Genomic DNA, 15,440 nt, shown 5'->3' on the forward strand with positions numbered 1-15,440 from the left:
TGCGTCCTATGGGGCGAATGCAGGCTTCAGGAAGCTCTCAGCAAGCCTTGGGAGCGCGCTGGAGTTCCCATCAGGCTCCCTAGGCTTGCGGATAGCAGCCTGCATCTCGAAGCCTGGGGCACGCTGCACAGCGCGCCCCGGGCTTTGGTTCCCCGACCTGGTTTGGAGGCTGGCGGTGGGGAGAAGCGCGCTTCTCCCCGCCGCCAGCCCCACAAGCTCGGGGGACAGCGGGGAGGTGCAGCGCCGCCATCCCGCTGTTCCCCGACCTGGTTTGGGCTTCAGGCAGATATTCGAAGCTGTGGGAGCCCAGCGGGAAGTCGCGCTGGTCTCCCAAGGCTTGCGGAGAGCTGCCTGTTCTGGGGGCTGGGGTCGGGGGAAGCTCGGGCTTCCCCCGGCCCAGCCCCGCGCGGGGGGGGGGGGATAATTTTTTTTTCTTTATTCCCCCCCAAAAAAAAAACCGTAGGTGCGTCCTATGGGGCGAAAAATACGGTATATACCCAACTTGCAAGTTTGTATTAGCTTATATACCAAAGAAAACTAATTATACAATCCTGGCAATAACCACCTCGGATTTCTCTTTAGACTTGCCAACAGAGTAGCTAGAATGTGATTTATTCAGAAGATGCATTTCCAGTCTGTGTTGGCTGGTGTACTCAACTTGTGAAATCGTTAAATATGAGTTCAAGTTGGAATTTGCATGTAGCTTTGTGGATAGACTTTGATGATTATTTAGTCATGTGCTAATATAGTATGTTAGATGATCACCAAATATTGAGAGATGTGCTATAAAGAGGGATGGCAGCAGAGTGAGTGAGTGAATCCCAGCCTAGCTTAATCTCATAATAATAACAACAATCAACTTGGTGGTTGCTTGTTCTGTATGCCAGTGTTGATTCTTGGTCTTTTGCTTCCAGGTTTGTGTCTCGTACAGCAGCTTTCGGCCCTTCCTTAATTGCTTTGCTTTCTTATTGGCAGGAATGTTGTTTCCTAGCCCTGTAAATAGGTCCAAGATTAACATGGGGACTTGTGTGATGGCTGTTAAAATCAGTAAAGTAGGGGGAATGATTCCCTACATGTGACCCATGACAAACTTTCAAAAACTGGTGCTTGCTTGAACTTTTGGATCTGCAAAGTGTAGTGCTCACTTTGTAGAACAACTTTGTTCTTCTCTAATTTCTATGAGCCAGCATGGCTAGTAGCCATAGATTATGGAAGTTGTAGTCAAGTAACCCCTAGAGGGCCACACAGTTCCTCCACTCTTGGTTTATGGACAGCAAAGCCAGTAAAAGGAGTGGTGTGAGGAGTATCAGTGAAGTAAGCATCCACAGGGATGATAGGCATTGTAGTCCAACAGCTTCTGGAGGGCAACAGATTGGAAAAGCCTGTCCTAAGGGAAAGGGGCATTTGCGGTCTGTCTTCCCCACCAGGAGAAAGGTAATTGCTTTCATTTCCCTTTGTGCTTTCTGATACAACTTCTATCTACACTAGCAGGAGAAGATGAATTTTCAGTGGCGTGAAGTCAGGGTTCCACAAATGCACTTGCCAAATTGCTGTTGGCGACTGTGAATCTAATTAAAGCACACCCACAAACTCAAATCTCAGCACATGATATCTCTTCCCCTGCATTTTTTTTGTACAAACGTAAATAATAAAACATGACGTGACTAACAAAAAATGGATCACTAGGGAAGTAAAATACGAAACATTATTTTATAGTACATAATAATCAGGTGATTTCAATAAACCAGTAAAATGAATTCTTCAATAAATCAAATTCGAAAACACAGAGTAATACGGGAAAGTTAATGAATAGTACCTGGTTATCTATGCTATATTGCAATGTATGTGTTATTTTAATTGTATATTTAATAAAATCACACCATACCTTGTAAAACTACTTGTTTCTCTGTCCCCTTGCCACCTACAATTTTTTGCGACAGCTTTTCCATTGTTTCCCAGACTATACTATACCAGTGATCAATATTCATTAAATTCAAGGTTTTCCAAGTTCTGGCTATTACCGTTCTAGTTGCTTTTAATAAATGTGTTATTAATTCCTTCCTAATTTGTCCGTATCTGGAATATATAAATTAAGTAAGGCTAATGCTGGTGTTACTGGAATTGTCTGAGCTATAATCTGAGATAACCCTTTTAAAACTTTCTTCCAAAATTCTACTTTTTGTGGACATTCCCACCACATATGTTGGTATGTACCTATAATTTGGCATCCTCTGCAACACAACAGAGAGCTATTTGGCTGTGTATAAGATAGGCACCTCAGTGTTAAATAACACCCATTCAGTTTTTAGTGAATATTCCCTAGGATTTGCTGACATATTTATATGGTGCTTTGGTCCATATAAAAATTCTATTTATCTTCTTCAATGTTTATATCCCAATTTAATTCCCACCAACTTCTTATATTTTGTTGGGGCAAAATTGCTTCTCAGTAAGTTTTTTATAAAAGGGAAAGTAATCCCTTAGTCCTCTTCCCCTGCATTATGGTGGCAGGGGGGCTTGTTTTGTGCCAAGCAGGAAATACAGACCTGCCCTTCCCTCAAATCTCCCAGCACTTGTACAGAGGATTTGAGGGAAGGGACCAGCTGCTCACTTTGGGTTGGTGTTTTCATACACTTGGAAGCATCAGAACTCTTTGTATTACAGTTTGAAGGTACTGACAAGAAGTGAGAAACTGACACATTTTCTCTCCAAAGCTGCTTTTTTTGTTGGGTGTCATGGAAAAAAAGTTACAGATAGGTAGCCGTGTTGGTCTGCCATAGTCAAAACAAAATAAAAAAATTCCTTCCAGTAGCACCTTAAAGACCAACTAAGTTAGTTCTTGGTATCAGCTTTCGTGTGCATGCACACGAAAGCTCATACCAAGAACTAACTTAGTTGGTCTTTAAGGTGCTACTGGAAGGAATTTTTTTATTTTGTTATGGAAAAAAGGGTCATTGGTCATCTGCAAGTAACAGCTGGCTAAGACCACCAGCTAAAACTTGTAGATTCATGTATGACACCTCCCTATAAAAAAGACTCGATATTTTTATGCACCTGTATACACCTTTCATATCTAATCCCAAATCTGCCTTTTTTCTTGTTGTGTTTTTTAAAAATTAAGCTTGAATGTTGCTGACTGCCGGTTGGCTATTTTGTTGCATGTTTTGTTGTTACCTATTTAATCATGTATTCATGGGTGTCATTAGGGTTGGACAGTTTTTAATAATGAATGAAACCATAGCAAGATTTGGATTACAAGACTTCCATCTACATATTGTATAATATTGAATTGTCTAGGAGGTGTAAGTATCTGTGTCAGTTTCACTTCTCAGCAGTGATGTAGGGCCAAAATATTTTCATTTCTAAAAATTCATTGCTTTGTAAAATTCATTAGTTGATGCCAGTGTAACATTAGACAAACATGTTTTCTGCATGGCAGTTTCAAAGTTGTAATAAAATGTTTTTCATGTGATTGTTCTTAGAAAATGGAAGAGAGTACATTTTGTTTTGTAAACAGGTAAAATACAAATACAAACCAAGTATGAATTCATCAGATTGGCTGTGCAGTTAAAATCAATGCCAAACCTAAAATCCATATAAACTTGGGGCTGCAAGTGTGTTTATATTTAGTTGAAGTCAAATATTCAAAATCAAATTATGCTCTGTTTAAAGCATCAGTATTTTTCTAACTAAAAATTATCTGGAAAACCCGCATCACTGCTTCTCAAATAGTAATAAAATATGATGTTTGTCTAATCCAGTGCATTTAGCCTATCTCAGTTGTTAACTTCAGGTTCCAAGCAGCCTTAAAGTGCACAGCTTGACCAATAACTGCTGGTAGAATTTGAAAAATATGAGGGGCCTGATCATCTAGGCCAGTGTTTTTCAAACTTGGGTTGCCAGGTGTTGTTGGAGTACAACTCCCTAGCTGGCAGGACTAGTGGTCAGGGATGATGAGACTTCTAGTCCCAACAACAGTTAAGAACCAAGTTTGAGAAACACTGGTCTAGGCTAAGAATTACGGCATTTCCCCATTCTTTAGGACTTGCTGCTTAATTTGATTCTGCCACCTAATTCATGGAAATCCTTTCACCCCACCCAACCATGCCTATTAGTCTTTCTCCTGTGTGGACTAGCTGTTTCCACCTTGACCTACCATGGTGTTTGTAACTTGTCTTATGATGGCTAAGTGTGCAAACTGTCACCAAAGCTCTGCAAACTATTGCTTAGAAATATGATTGTGTGTGAGGGAGCTTAAGCTTTGGGTTGGCAGTGGATCCCCAGGTGTTTCATATTGCAAGAAACTTAAATTATTTATTTTATTATTTAGTATTTTATACAGTATGGCCAGGATCCAGAGTTCCTGTGAGTCAAGTCAAGGCACTGGATGCTCCTGCTGTAGGAAGGGGGGAAAGTGATTTCTGTCATTTGCTTCTTCCTCGCCCTGGGTCCCCCGAAAATCTGCTCCAAAAGGAACGTTGGCAACTGTATCAGAGGAACTGCAGAAAGGGGAAGAGGAATCAGCTAATATATTTCTGCTCCCCTCCCCCCCTTTGGGGGGGAGCCTCCATAGGCACTCATCCTCGTCTGCAAATACAAGGCACATTCTAGTCCCAAGCCTATATCTTTTAGCATATAATGATCTGTGCAGTCTATTATCTCTTGCAGTCTAAGCCCAAGTTACACTATTGCTTTTTCTTTCTTTTTTTGTAAACAAGCCTGTGGAGTCATGGAAACAGACTATTTTGATAGAGCTTAGCAGTATGGCTTGCCTGTGCTGATTTAATCTAAACTGAGATAAACAGGCCTTAAGTCAAGGACTATGCATCTTGTGTGTTAAACTGTATGAATTTAAAACGAGCTTTATGATAAGTTGTTTTACATGGATTTTGTAGACAGCAAGGAAAGGCAACATAAATATAAGCAATAGCCTCGATATTGTGAATAACATTCATTGGAAACCGCATTTATGTATATTATCTAGTAGACTACAAAATCAGGACCATTATTGCAGTGTTTTGTGGTTACCTTAGGTTATTACTTAATCTCTGCATTATTATTTTTCTAGACAACCCTCCATTCCTTGGGTTAAAAATTCTTCCCAAAATTTGGTTTGTGTAAGAGTTTGAGGCAAAACCCTTCATATTCTTTGCCCAACCTAGGCCCTAGAAGGTTTGGAACCACTGAAAAAGATCCACAAGATATTAACATGATTTGTGGAAGCATCATGGAAAAGAAGCTGAATAGACATTGTGAAGTGTGTATAACCTGTTTTTCAGATTGTACTCAAGTAAAAACATAGCACCTGGACCTCTGAGACTTGGTCTTTCAATCAATTGTACATTATACACCAACATTTTCTCCACTTGGACTATTACTAGAAATGGTATAACAATCAGACAGTGAACTATTGGCATATAATAGCTAGGGCAAAACATATCCTGCGCCCCTTTATTTCTGACAGGTTCCAGTATTTGAGGTACCTTACTGCTGTGTGCACTCCATTTCCCTTCCATGTAAAGTAGTTGCATGAACAATTCAGAATAAGTTACTTAAAAGTGACTGCAGCACATTCTTTCATGAGAAAATCATTAGGTTTCCATATTTAGCAGCATTAAAGAGAACCTCAATACATGAAGCTAATGAAAATGCACATTCTTTGACCAGCCTGAAACAAACTTAGATTTTTAGGGCTATTTTCTTAAATGCGTCCTAGTAAAAAAAGTCAGAAAATGTTGCAGATAACCTTTTTCCCGGGGGGGGGGGTGTCAGACAGGTATACAGTGGTACCTCAGGTTAAGAACTTAATTCGCTCTGGAGGTCCTTTCTTAACCTGAAAGTGTTCTTAACCTGAAGCACCACTTTAGCTAATGGGGCCTCCCACTGCTGCTGCGCGATTTCTGTTCTCATCCTGAAGCAAAGTTCTTAACCTGAGGTACTATTTTTGGGTTAGCGGAGTCTGTAACCTGAAGCGTCTGTAACCCGAGGTACCACTGTATTGCCTAAAATAAAATGCAGAGGTTTGGGGTGGTAGTCAACAAAGTTTTAGTCAGAGTAGATCCTTTTAAATTAATTAATTTCATTAAGTTAGGCCTATTAGTTTCAGTGAGTCTACTCTGAGTAAAATTAGTTGAACGCTACCCTTTAAAAACCTGTTTTCTAAGTACTTTTCCCAGTTGACCTCCAGGCAGGGCTCACCAGTGTGTTGCACTTAAGATGTCATTGAACTCCCAATTCCATCAGCCCCAACCACCACAGCCAAAGGTCAGAAATCTTGGGAATTAGCGTCCATTGTCCAGTAACATCCAGAAGGCACAACATTGGCTTCTTATATGTTAGCTCATATTTTATTGTTTGTAGAATCTTAACTTTAAACCATTTCTGTTCTGTGACAATGGAAGATGTATAAAACCATTCACCCTACCTAAGCTAAGGGTCTAGTGATACTGTGAGCATATGTAATCTGTCCCCCCCCCCCTTCATTTTCTATGGGGTAGTATCTCTAAGGAGTACAACATGGTGTGTGTGGAGAATTTTGTAAGCTGTAAACTTAAAACTCGCATGCCTGTCTTTTGTCATGAATACATGTCTAGATGAGACCATGTGCTCCAGGGAGCAGTTTTCATATATAATCATGTAGATAGATGTCAATGTTATTCCATATATGGTAGCTCTCTTTGTGAGGAAACAGTCAAATGTGAACAGTCCTTGGATCTGGACTCTTCAGATATTGTGGGACCCAAGAGATCCTATTTTAATTTGAAAGTAGTGCATTTAAGGAATTGCTAGCTTTGATCTGGGATTCGATGGATAATACAGTTATGAGATTCAACCTGGTATGGTCCTGAGGCAATCTGTACTCCTTGCAAGCTAAACATGCATGCAACCAATTTATGCAGGAGAAATGAAAAGGGGGTAGTTGAAAATTTAGGAAAACCAAGCATGTTTCTGGTTTATTTTTCTGGTTGCTTTATTTGTCCTGCTGACATCTGCCCTTGGGAGGCTTGTCACAAGGATTGTAAATAGCCACTGAGCTGAATGCCTGTGGCAAAAAAGAATTCCCTTCAGGTGAAGAAGCTGGGAAATTTGATGATTAAAAAAAGACTGATTTTGCAGGCAGTCCAGCAAATGTGTCTGGATATGTTTGTAAGTCAACTTGTTATGCATGGGAACATGCACTCAAGAAGATATTAGCAAGATTTTGCCTCAGTTCCAGGGAAGAGGACATTCTTTAGCATCCATGGAAGAATATTGTCCTGGATTCATACTTTCCCCCCTAAATTGCTCTCAGTTTTCTTTTCTAGTAGTACTGTGTAAGTGAAGAATGTTGAAGAGTTGCTGCGGTTTGTCATAGCCATTGGCTGACTTCTGGTTTTTCTATAGGGGGAAGCTGGGCCGATACCCTCCTTGGCCAGGAAAGGTGAGTTCTAGTGTGCACTTCACTTGCTTTTTGGTGTTCTCTTTATTGGGGTAACATATTTTTATTAATGTCAAATGCAATGTGTAGATCTACATTTCCTGCAATTATCAGTTGACCCACAGCATGTTACATAAACCAAAGTGAATGTAGACCAGTTTAGGCGGGTTTTGAAATCAGTTGTACTCCTGGATGTAGCTACTTAGCCCTTTTTCTGTCTTTCTGAAAAACTGCTTTCCCTTTTTTCATAAATAAGCCCTGACACTACCCTCAAATAAAATGTGCAATCAGATCTTATGAATGAAATAAGTCCCATTTGCGTTCAGAGGGACTTTCACTCAGATGACAATGAATAACTGCCAAAGGAAAATTTTGAAGGCTAAAGATTTATTTGTAAATGTATTTTTGTTTTGCAAAAGCTCCAGATTTAGGCCTAAATAATATCCACCAGAAAGGGACGCGGGTGGCGCTGTGGGTTAAACCACAGAGCCTAGGACTTGTCGATCAGAAGGTCGGCGGTTCAAATCCCCACGACGGGGTGAGCTCCCATTGCTTGGTCCCTGCTCCTGGCAACTTAGCAGTTTGAAAGCACGTCAAAATGCAAGTAGATAAATAGGTACCACTCCAGCGGGAAGGTAAACGGCGTTTCCGTGCACTGCTCTGGTTCGTCAGAAGCAGCTTAGTCATGATGGCCACATGACCTGGAAGCTGTACGCCGGCTCCCTCGGCCAATAAAGCGAGATGAGCATCACAACCCCAGAGTCAGCCACGACTGGACCTAATGGTCAGGGGTCCCTTTACCTTTACCTTTACCTTTACCTTTACCTTTAATATCCACCAGAAGTTCCATGATGTTATGCTGAGAGATGCCATGCTGGTGGAATCACACATAGTTGGCCTGGCGTGCAGTTGCTGGGGGGCAGGCTCTGGGGGGCCCTGTAGAGATTAATCGGTTCAGCCAGGCTGGTGAAAAGGAGTTGCTCAGTGGTATGGTGTGTCCATGTCATTTGTACCTTACAAAGCTACTCAGTCTTGTTCTCTTGTGCCGTTACTCTAGATCTGCAGGAAAAGCATGCTCATGTAGCATAATTCATTGCTTGGGTTTGATTCTCTTACAGAAATGCTGTCAGCCTGTTTTTCATTCTCTGGCCTCTCACAGTTCTGTGTATAAAAGAATGGAACATCTTAGCAAAATTTTAGTAGGAGGATCTCAGTGTGGGCGTTTCAATATCGATTCAGTATCTGTGTGCTAGAATCAAAGGCACAGTTACTGCAATTACTTTATTTCATTATTTGATATATCACCGATTAGTACAGTGTTTGATTGCTTCCATTCACTCGGATAAATGATTGACGAGTGTGACAAATGTCTGGATTTATCTCCTGAAAAGCTGGTGCTTTTGTAGCATTTACCTTGCAATTCAGTTTGTTACTCTAGGGATAATTACAGTCTGTCCTGATGCTGTGTTGTTTATGGTGTGCTTAACTATGCAAAGCCTGTTGCAGAATTACCATCTAAACTTAGTCAATATTAGTGTAACTGGCGTGATTGCGAGGCATCATGCTGTGAACAGCATAATACACAGATAGCCTCATTTGCTTGTTGATTGACATGAGTGGTGCAAGTTGTTAGGGTACATCCTAGTGACCCAGACTCCTAAAACGTGTTACACAAGTAGTTTGACATAATTGATTTCCAGAAAAATCTCAGAATGAGATATTTTTACATATACCTGTAAAAACATACATGCATTTTTGTAATAAGCTTAGCCCAAAGTTTTAAGAGTAGCACTGCACTCAGGAATATGGGCCTTCTTTTTCTGGCGTGAATATACCTTTAGTTACAAGGTATTTCCCCTCTCCCCCCCCCCCCAAATAATCTTGTTTCACAACAGTCTTTACCAATACATGCAAAGATTTTGGAGCGGGGGGGGGGGTGGAGAATGTTTGAAAAGTTCCGTTTTTATTACCTCTAATTGTGGCTTCCTGTGTTTCTCTCTCAGATTGTTAACCCGCCTAAGGACCTGAAGAAGCCTCGTGGGAAGAAGTGCTTCTTTGTGAAGTTTTTTGGGACTGAAGATCAGTATGTACCCACTTCTTTTCTGCCAGGGGGATCTATTTTTAAACTTTAGAGCCTTTGTAAAAAAGCTGGCACAGTAAAAATAGTCTTAATTTATCAGCTAGCAGCAGAAACCTCTAGAGCCTATGTGCTGGTCAAGGCTGAAGAAGCTGATGTACCAGCTTACCTAGGCATCAGAAATGTCCATAGCTTTTTTAAGACAGTTTAACACACATCCACATTCCCTGCATTAGGAAGAATTTGACAGCATGTAGTTGGCATTGAGATTTATATCAAGGCTGGGGAACCTGTGGCCCTCCAGATGTTGGACTTCAGCTCCCATCAGCCCAGCTAGCATGGCCAGTGGTCAGGGATGATGGGCATTCTAGTCAAGTAATACCTGGAGGGCTGCAGGTTTAATGTTTGGTTTGTTAATTTGAAAGTCAGACTCGCATACTGAATATTGTTGCAGTTGATATTAGTGATGTCCAGTGAAATAGGAAGAAACTGGTTGGTGTAAAAAAACTGAAAAGCAGTCTAGTTGATTCTCTCCCCGCCCCCATCAAAGGCAGGCATTTTTGACCATCTTCATTTGCAAAATTCAAACTTCTGGGTTCCATAAACAAGTGGAGCAGGAAGTAAAGAGGTACCTCTGTGGCATGTACAGAGAACCAAGGGAAGAGGTCAGGCATTTGCCTCATGGTGGATTTTGCAAACACTTTGTCTGCACAGCCCATTGGTAACTGCGTGAACAATCCCAGGAGAACCTTCTATATTGTATCATAATCATCCATCCCTCTGTTTCTGCTTCAAGTCTTCCCGTGCTTGAGGAGCTGGAGCCCAAACTGCATCAACCACGTACAAGAGAGAGGTATTAGCAGATTCAAGATACAACAGAGGTTTGCGGGTGCTCAGTAATCTTCAGTGGAAAAAACCAACAAAGGGGTTTGGGAAATCCCCCATACATCCCCATAAGAATTCAGTGATACAAAATGTTGAACGAGGAAAAATAAAAACCTGATAACCATGTGGAAGGAAAGATTTAATGAGGAGTGAACAAAAAGTACTCTGTGTTGCTACATTTTGTTGTAGGTTGCACTTATACAAATAATAATAATAATATTTTTTTGTTTATACCCTGCCCTCCCCAGCCAAGGCCGGGCTCAGAGCGGCTTACAAGCAATAATAAAAACAAGATGAATGATTACAAACTTAAAAACAAAAATAAAATACAACATTAAAATAATGGAACATTAAAATATTAAAATGTAGCCTCATCGCAGGAGGAGAAGGAAAAGAAGGGGGGGGAAAGTATTTCTACTGAGATATATGAACCAATGATCTGATTCTGTAAGCATCCACACGTGATAATTTCATTTAAAAACTGGGCCATTGTGTCAATATTCAACACATTATGCTTTAGACAACAGCATAAACTACTCCTTTATACTTCCTTTTTCTTTTTCTGAAGCTTAAATATTTGGACTGACAGTGCCACACGAGAGAGTGCTTATTTTCTAGTCAGGTATATGTCCTCTAATAATTGGGGCATACCTGTCAGTGCTTCAAGGCTGTTGCTATTCCTCACCCTTAGGTAGTTCCATTTTTTGTAAATTCTTTAAACCTTACATTTTTATATTGTTGTAACCTGCTATGGGAGCTTATGGTGAAGAGCAGGTAGGAAATAATACAACATCATGAGATGGGAACAAAAAAGGAGAAGGGAGAAACTGCAGTGTGCTTTTATTTGCTGTGGAAACTTTTGAAAAGTGGGTCGAATGGTCTGGAATCCTGTTTAGTTCCAGCATAGATTAATGAACAGATTGCAAATGAAAACGTTGATGTACCAAACCAAATAGCAGTATGGCATGTAGTTTATAATATAATTCGGTGAAGCAGGTTGGCTAAAGAGCAAGCCCGGAGGAATGTATTAATCATGTCCTGTTGAATGATTTCTGTCTGCTGAGCAGTGGATATTTCATTCAAGTACAGGCTACATCTTATGTATAAGGGAAAGGGAAGATATAAGGAGGGCTCTGTGTGCTGCAGTTTGAGGGGGGCGTAGAAGATTGTATTGCAAAAAAATAGTTTCCTGAGGCAAGCACAGTAAGTTTCTAGCCCTTACTGTGTTTATAGAAACAGGAGAGTTGATGCAAAGTACATTTATACTTTAAACTGTCCTGTCATCCTTGGCTGAAGGGCAGTATATAAAATTATTAAATAAAAAATAAGCATTTCTATGATGCAGAATTTATTCTTATCACATAACTGGGATAAGAGTGGGATTTTAAAAAATCATTTAGTAAACCTTTGTGACCTGTGTCTAATCCTCAGGTGAGCCTTTGAGTCACAGTCATTCACTTTAAGTGGGAATTTAGTTACCATCTGACAAAGTGTGATAATGCTCTGTTAATCCTGGTTATCTCCTCCAGTTTCTGTAATGGAAACAAAGCAGTACCTCCAGTAATGAAGCAGCATTCAGGCAAGTGCCCTCCACCCATACTTTTGAGGAAAAACAACATAAACCTGAAGTAGTCAAGGAAAAAATCCAATGTACCTTCTGACAAACTAATTTACAGCCCATTTGTATAATATTTGCAACAATAACTAATAATAATAATAAATTTGTTAATTATACCCTGCCCATCTGGCTGGGCCTCCCCAGCCACTCTGGGTGGCTCCCAACAGAATATTAAAAACACGATAAAACATCAAACATTAAAAACTTCCTTAAACAAAAACTATATGATGTTTTTCACCACTCAAAGTACTTTACATGTGTTTTCTTATTGTAGTCTTTAACAGACACCCTGTAAGGTAGATCAGTATTATCCCCAAAGTGCAAATAGTGGGGGGAGACTGAGATCGTTAGGCTGAATTCATGGTAGAGGTAAAGTTTGAACCAGGGTCATCCTTACGTAGTTTAGCCTCTTATCTACTGTTCCACACCAGCTCTCTATGTATGATTAGGAACATCATATTATAGAGCCATTTGGGAATACGACTTAAAACTGTAGGTCTTGCCAGATGCAGAAATTTTGTGCATCTAGGAGAGAGTTTCTGGCATATTGTTTTGGTATGCCTATGTGTGCTGTGTGCATTTCACAAGACTTCACAATAGAAGACTTCCCAAGTGACTCTTTTGTGCTGTATTTGGTTGAAACAACCTCCCTCTCCTGCCAGAAACAGGAAGAAGTCAGTATGCATGTTTTTATAGTGTATATCTCCCTAAAACACCTGATTGTAGGCTTCTGGGAAGAAACTGAATAGTTGACCATTAAAAAAAATAATAATGCATAAATATTTGACTGAAACATTTCTTTTTAACCAAGTAATAGTTATGGCTTGTGGGCCCAGTTATGTCCACCAAGCCTCTCCTTTTGGCTTGAGAGACAATTTTAGCCAAGCCACAGCCACCTGCCCTGAATGTGATGTCATATACAATGTCAGTGTGAGGCAGGTAAATTCATATATTGCTGCTGAAACTCTGTTTACGTGTGCAATTTGATTGCAAACTGTTGCCTCACAATTCAACTTTCTGTTTGTTTTTTTTATTTATTTTTAAAGGCAAGTTTCTAGTAGAAATATTCTTGAATGTATGTGTCTGTGAATCTTGAGAAATCTTAACTCTTGAGGGTTTGCTGAATAAGACATTCAGAGTTAGATATACGGCTTTAGTGCTATGCTTGCCTTCGTATTCTTTCCCATAGTTCCCTTTTTCAGAATAAGGAGACAGGTGCTATTCATACAGCTTTCCTTGATGCAGAATTGAGTTACCTCTACGCCTGGGCAACGCTTTGCCGGCAGCCTCCCCCCCTTTCCCACTTCCATAGGAGACTTGGGAGCGGTGGGCCGGTCTGCGGCACTGCCCCACACTCCCGGACTGCTTCCTGGTATAAGCTCCTGATATAAGCACTGGGAATACCCAATGCTGAACATGACTATAACCAACTTTAATAAGTGAACGGGCATTTTTGGTTTTAAAATAAAAGGAAAAAGCTCTCATTCTGGTGACTTACGGCTGCCAGAATAGTGCCAGAAAGGTCATATACATGACCTAGTTCATAATATCTTCCCCAATTTTGGAACAAAAGGGCACAACTGTGATGCCAAAACAAGGAATGGAGTTAATCCGTACACATTCTCAGTGCCCAGCCTCCTAACTAAGGCTGCTTTGTGCCTAGCTGCTTACACATAAGTAAGCTCAATTTAATTCATTAGGACTTATTTCTGAGTAGGTCTGGCTAGCATTGCACTGTATATTATTAATAATAATATGTTTTGTCTGCAAGCTTAAATATTTGTGTGTGTGGATATGTTAAGTCAGGATAAACTGCTTTAAAACACTAAAGTCTGAAATCAATAGTAGCATAATTCTACTAGGACCAATTCAAGTCATAGAAGAAATGAAGTGAAGCTTTTTTGAGTTCATAACTTTTATCAGGCCGGGTGAGTAGGGATTGTGAGGAAGACAGATGTAATAGTTACTTGGCATAATGGAGAGCCCAGTTTGTGGTAATAGTTGAAGATTGAATGGAGGATAGATTGCACAGGTTGCTCACTGGGGCAAGAAAGGCTGCGCATATAACCATTCAGGCCTGACAGCGCTGATTATGAGTTAATTTCCAGGCACAATTCACGGTGCTGGTTTTGACCTATAAAGTCTTAGGTGCCCCCCCCCCAACTGACCCAGACCCTGCAATCATCATCTGAGGTCCTTCTTTTTGGGCCCCTCCACAGGCGTTCTGGAAGATGTCAATATGGGAAAGGGTCTTTTCATTGGGTTAGCTCTCTCCTAGTGGAATGCTTGCTCAGGGCAGGTTTGCCTAGCACCATTGTTGCATATCCTTAAGTGCTAGGCAAAAACATACCTTTTTAATCATTTGGATTTTAACTTTCAGTGGCCTTTTTGTGTTGGTGAGATGTTTTAATGTAGAGGGTTATTTTCCAATGCTGGTTTTAATGTATCTATGTGTTTGGTTTTTTGCTTAAAATATTCTAACTCGCTTTGAGTTGCTGTGGCAAAAAAAATGACTAATAAACTTCATAGATAATAATAAAAGAAAACCCCTTTTTTACTTAGACTTTTGGTTCTAAGAAACAAATTACTCTACTATTGCTTTTGGATTCCCTTTTTCTAATGGACCAAAATTTCTTCCCACATTGTTTTGTCTACTAAAACTGCATACTATTCCTTGGTGCTTAAAAGTCAGGTGGAATGTGATTTTATTGAGGCGACAACTCCTTTAAACAATGGTTTTTGCAACTCCACTGGAATTCTGTAGATAGAAATTGATTTCTCTTATAAAATGATACGCATGGATTCTGATTTTTTGTTTATGTGACAGAAGTTGTAAAGTTAATAGATTACATATAGCAACATACCTACTGAGAAGGAGAAATGTCATTTAAAACATGTCATTAGGAACAAAGTCTAGGACTTGAAATATCAGAAATGCTATAGAAATGCATATAAAAGAAAACAGAAGAGGTGAATAAGTTCCCCTTCATTCTGTAATAGTTGATTTGTGCTAAAGACAGGTGTTCTTCCTAATTCAGCTAGGTGCTGCTAAGGAATCAGAGTTTTGCACAGGTATCCTAGTTGGACAACTAACTGAAGAACAAAAACAAAACAAAAAGCACCATCCCACTCAGTTGTTTGGGAGTTGAAAGTCTGGCAGTGTGAGGGGTATCACTAGATTGAATCAAGAAAACCAAAGCAAAACCTTAATAGCTTAATTTACCCAATTCATTATACGCAAAATAGCTCTTAGTCAGAAGTGACTTCTGATTTCCCTAGTGATTTCCTTGAACACAGAAGACACTCTCACATTGAAAACCATCAGTGGCATCTGAGGAAGAACTATTCTGCTTGAAAAACATCAGGCACAAACATGTTTGAGATGTGGTTTGTTAACAAGTAAACTGCTTTTTCAGCACCTTGGGTTCACCTCTAATTGAGGA

General features: G+C 40.1%; 1 protein-coding gene across 18 annotated transcripts in view; it reads left to right on the top strand.

The window, feature by feature from the left end:
• GLYR1 (glyoxylate reductase 1 homolog) overlaps nucleotides 1-15,440 on the top strand; it is a 41,478-nt gene that overhangs the window by 3,019 nt on the left and 23,019 nt on the right. For all 18 annotated transcript variants that reach the window (XR_014151053.1, XM_081839810.1, XM_081839820.1 and 15 more), the window contains exons 2-3: nucleotides 7,384-7,420; nucleotides 9,421-9,500. Coding sequence is in view for 17 of the 18 variants with exons in the window: in XM_081839810.1 (XP_081695936.1) it covers nucleotides 7,384-7,420; nucleotides 9,421-9,500 (117 nt within the window). In the remaining variant the exon portion in view is untranslated. The remainder of the gene's footprint in view (nucleotides 1-7,383; nucleotides 7,421-9,420; nucleotides 9,501-15,440) is intronic.

Source organism: Podarcis erhardii (assembly GCF_964252035.2).
Source record: "Podarcis erhardii genome assembly, chromosome: 14".
In the NCBI taxonomy this organism is placed as follows: Eukaryota; Metazoa; Chordata; class Lepidosauria; order Squamata; family Lacertidae; genus Podarcis; species Podarcis erhardii.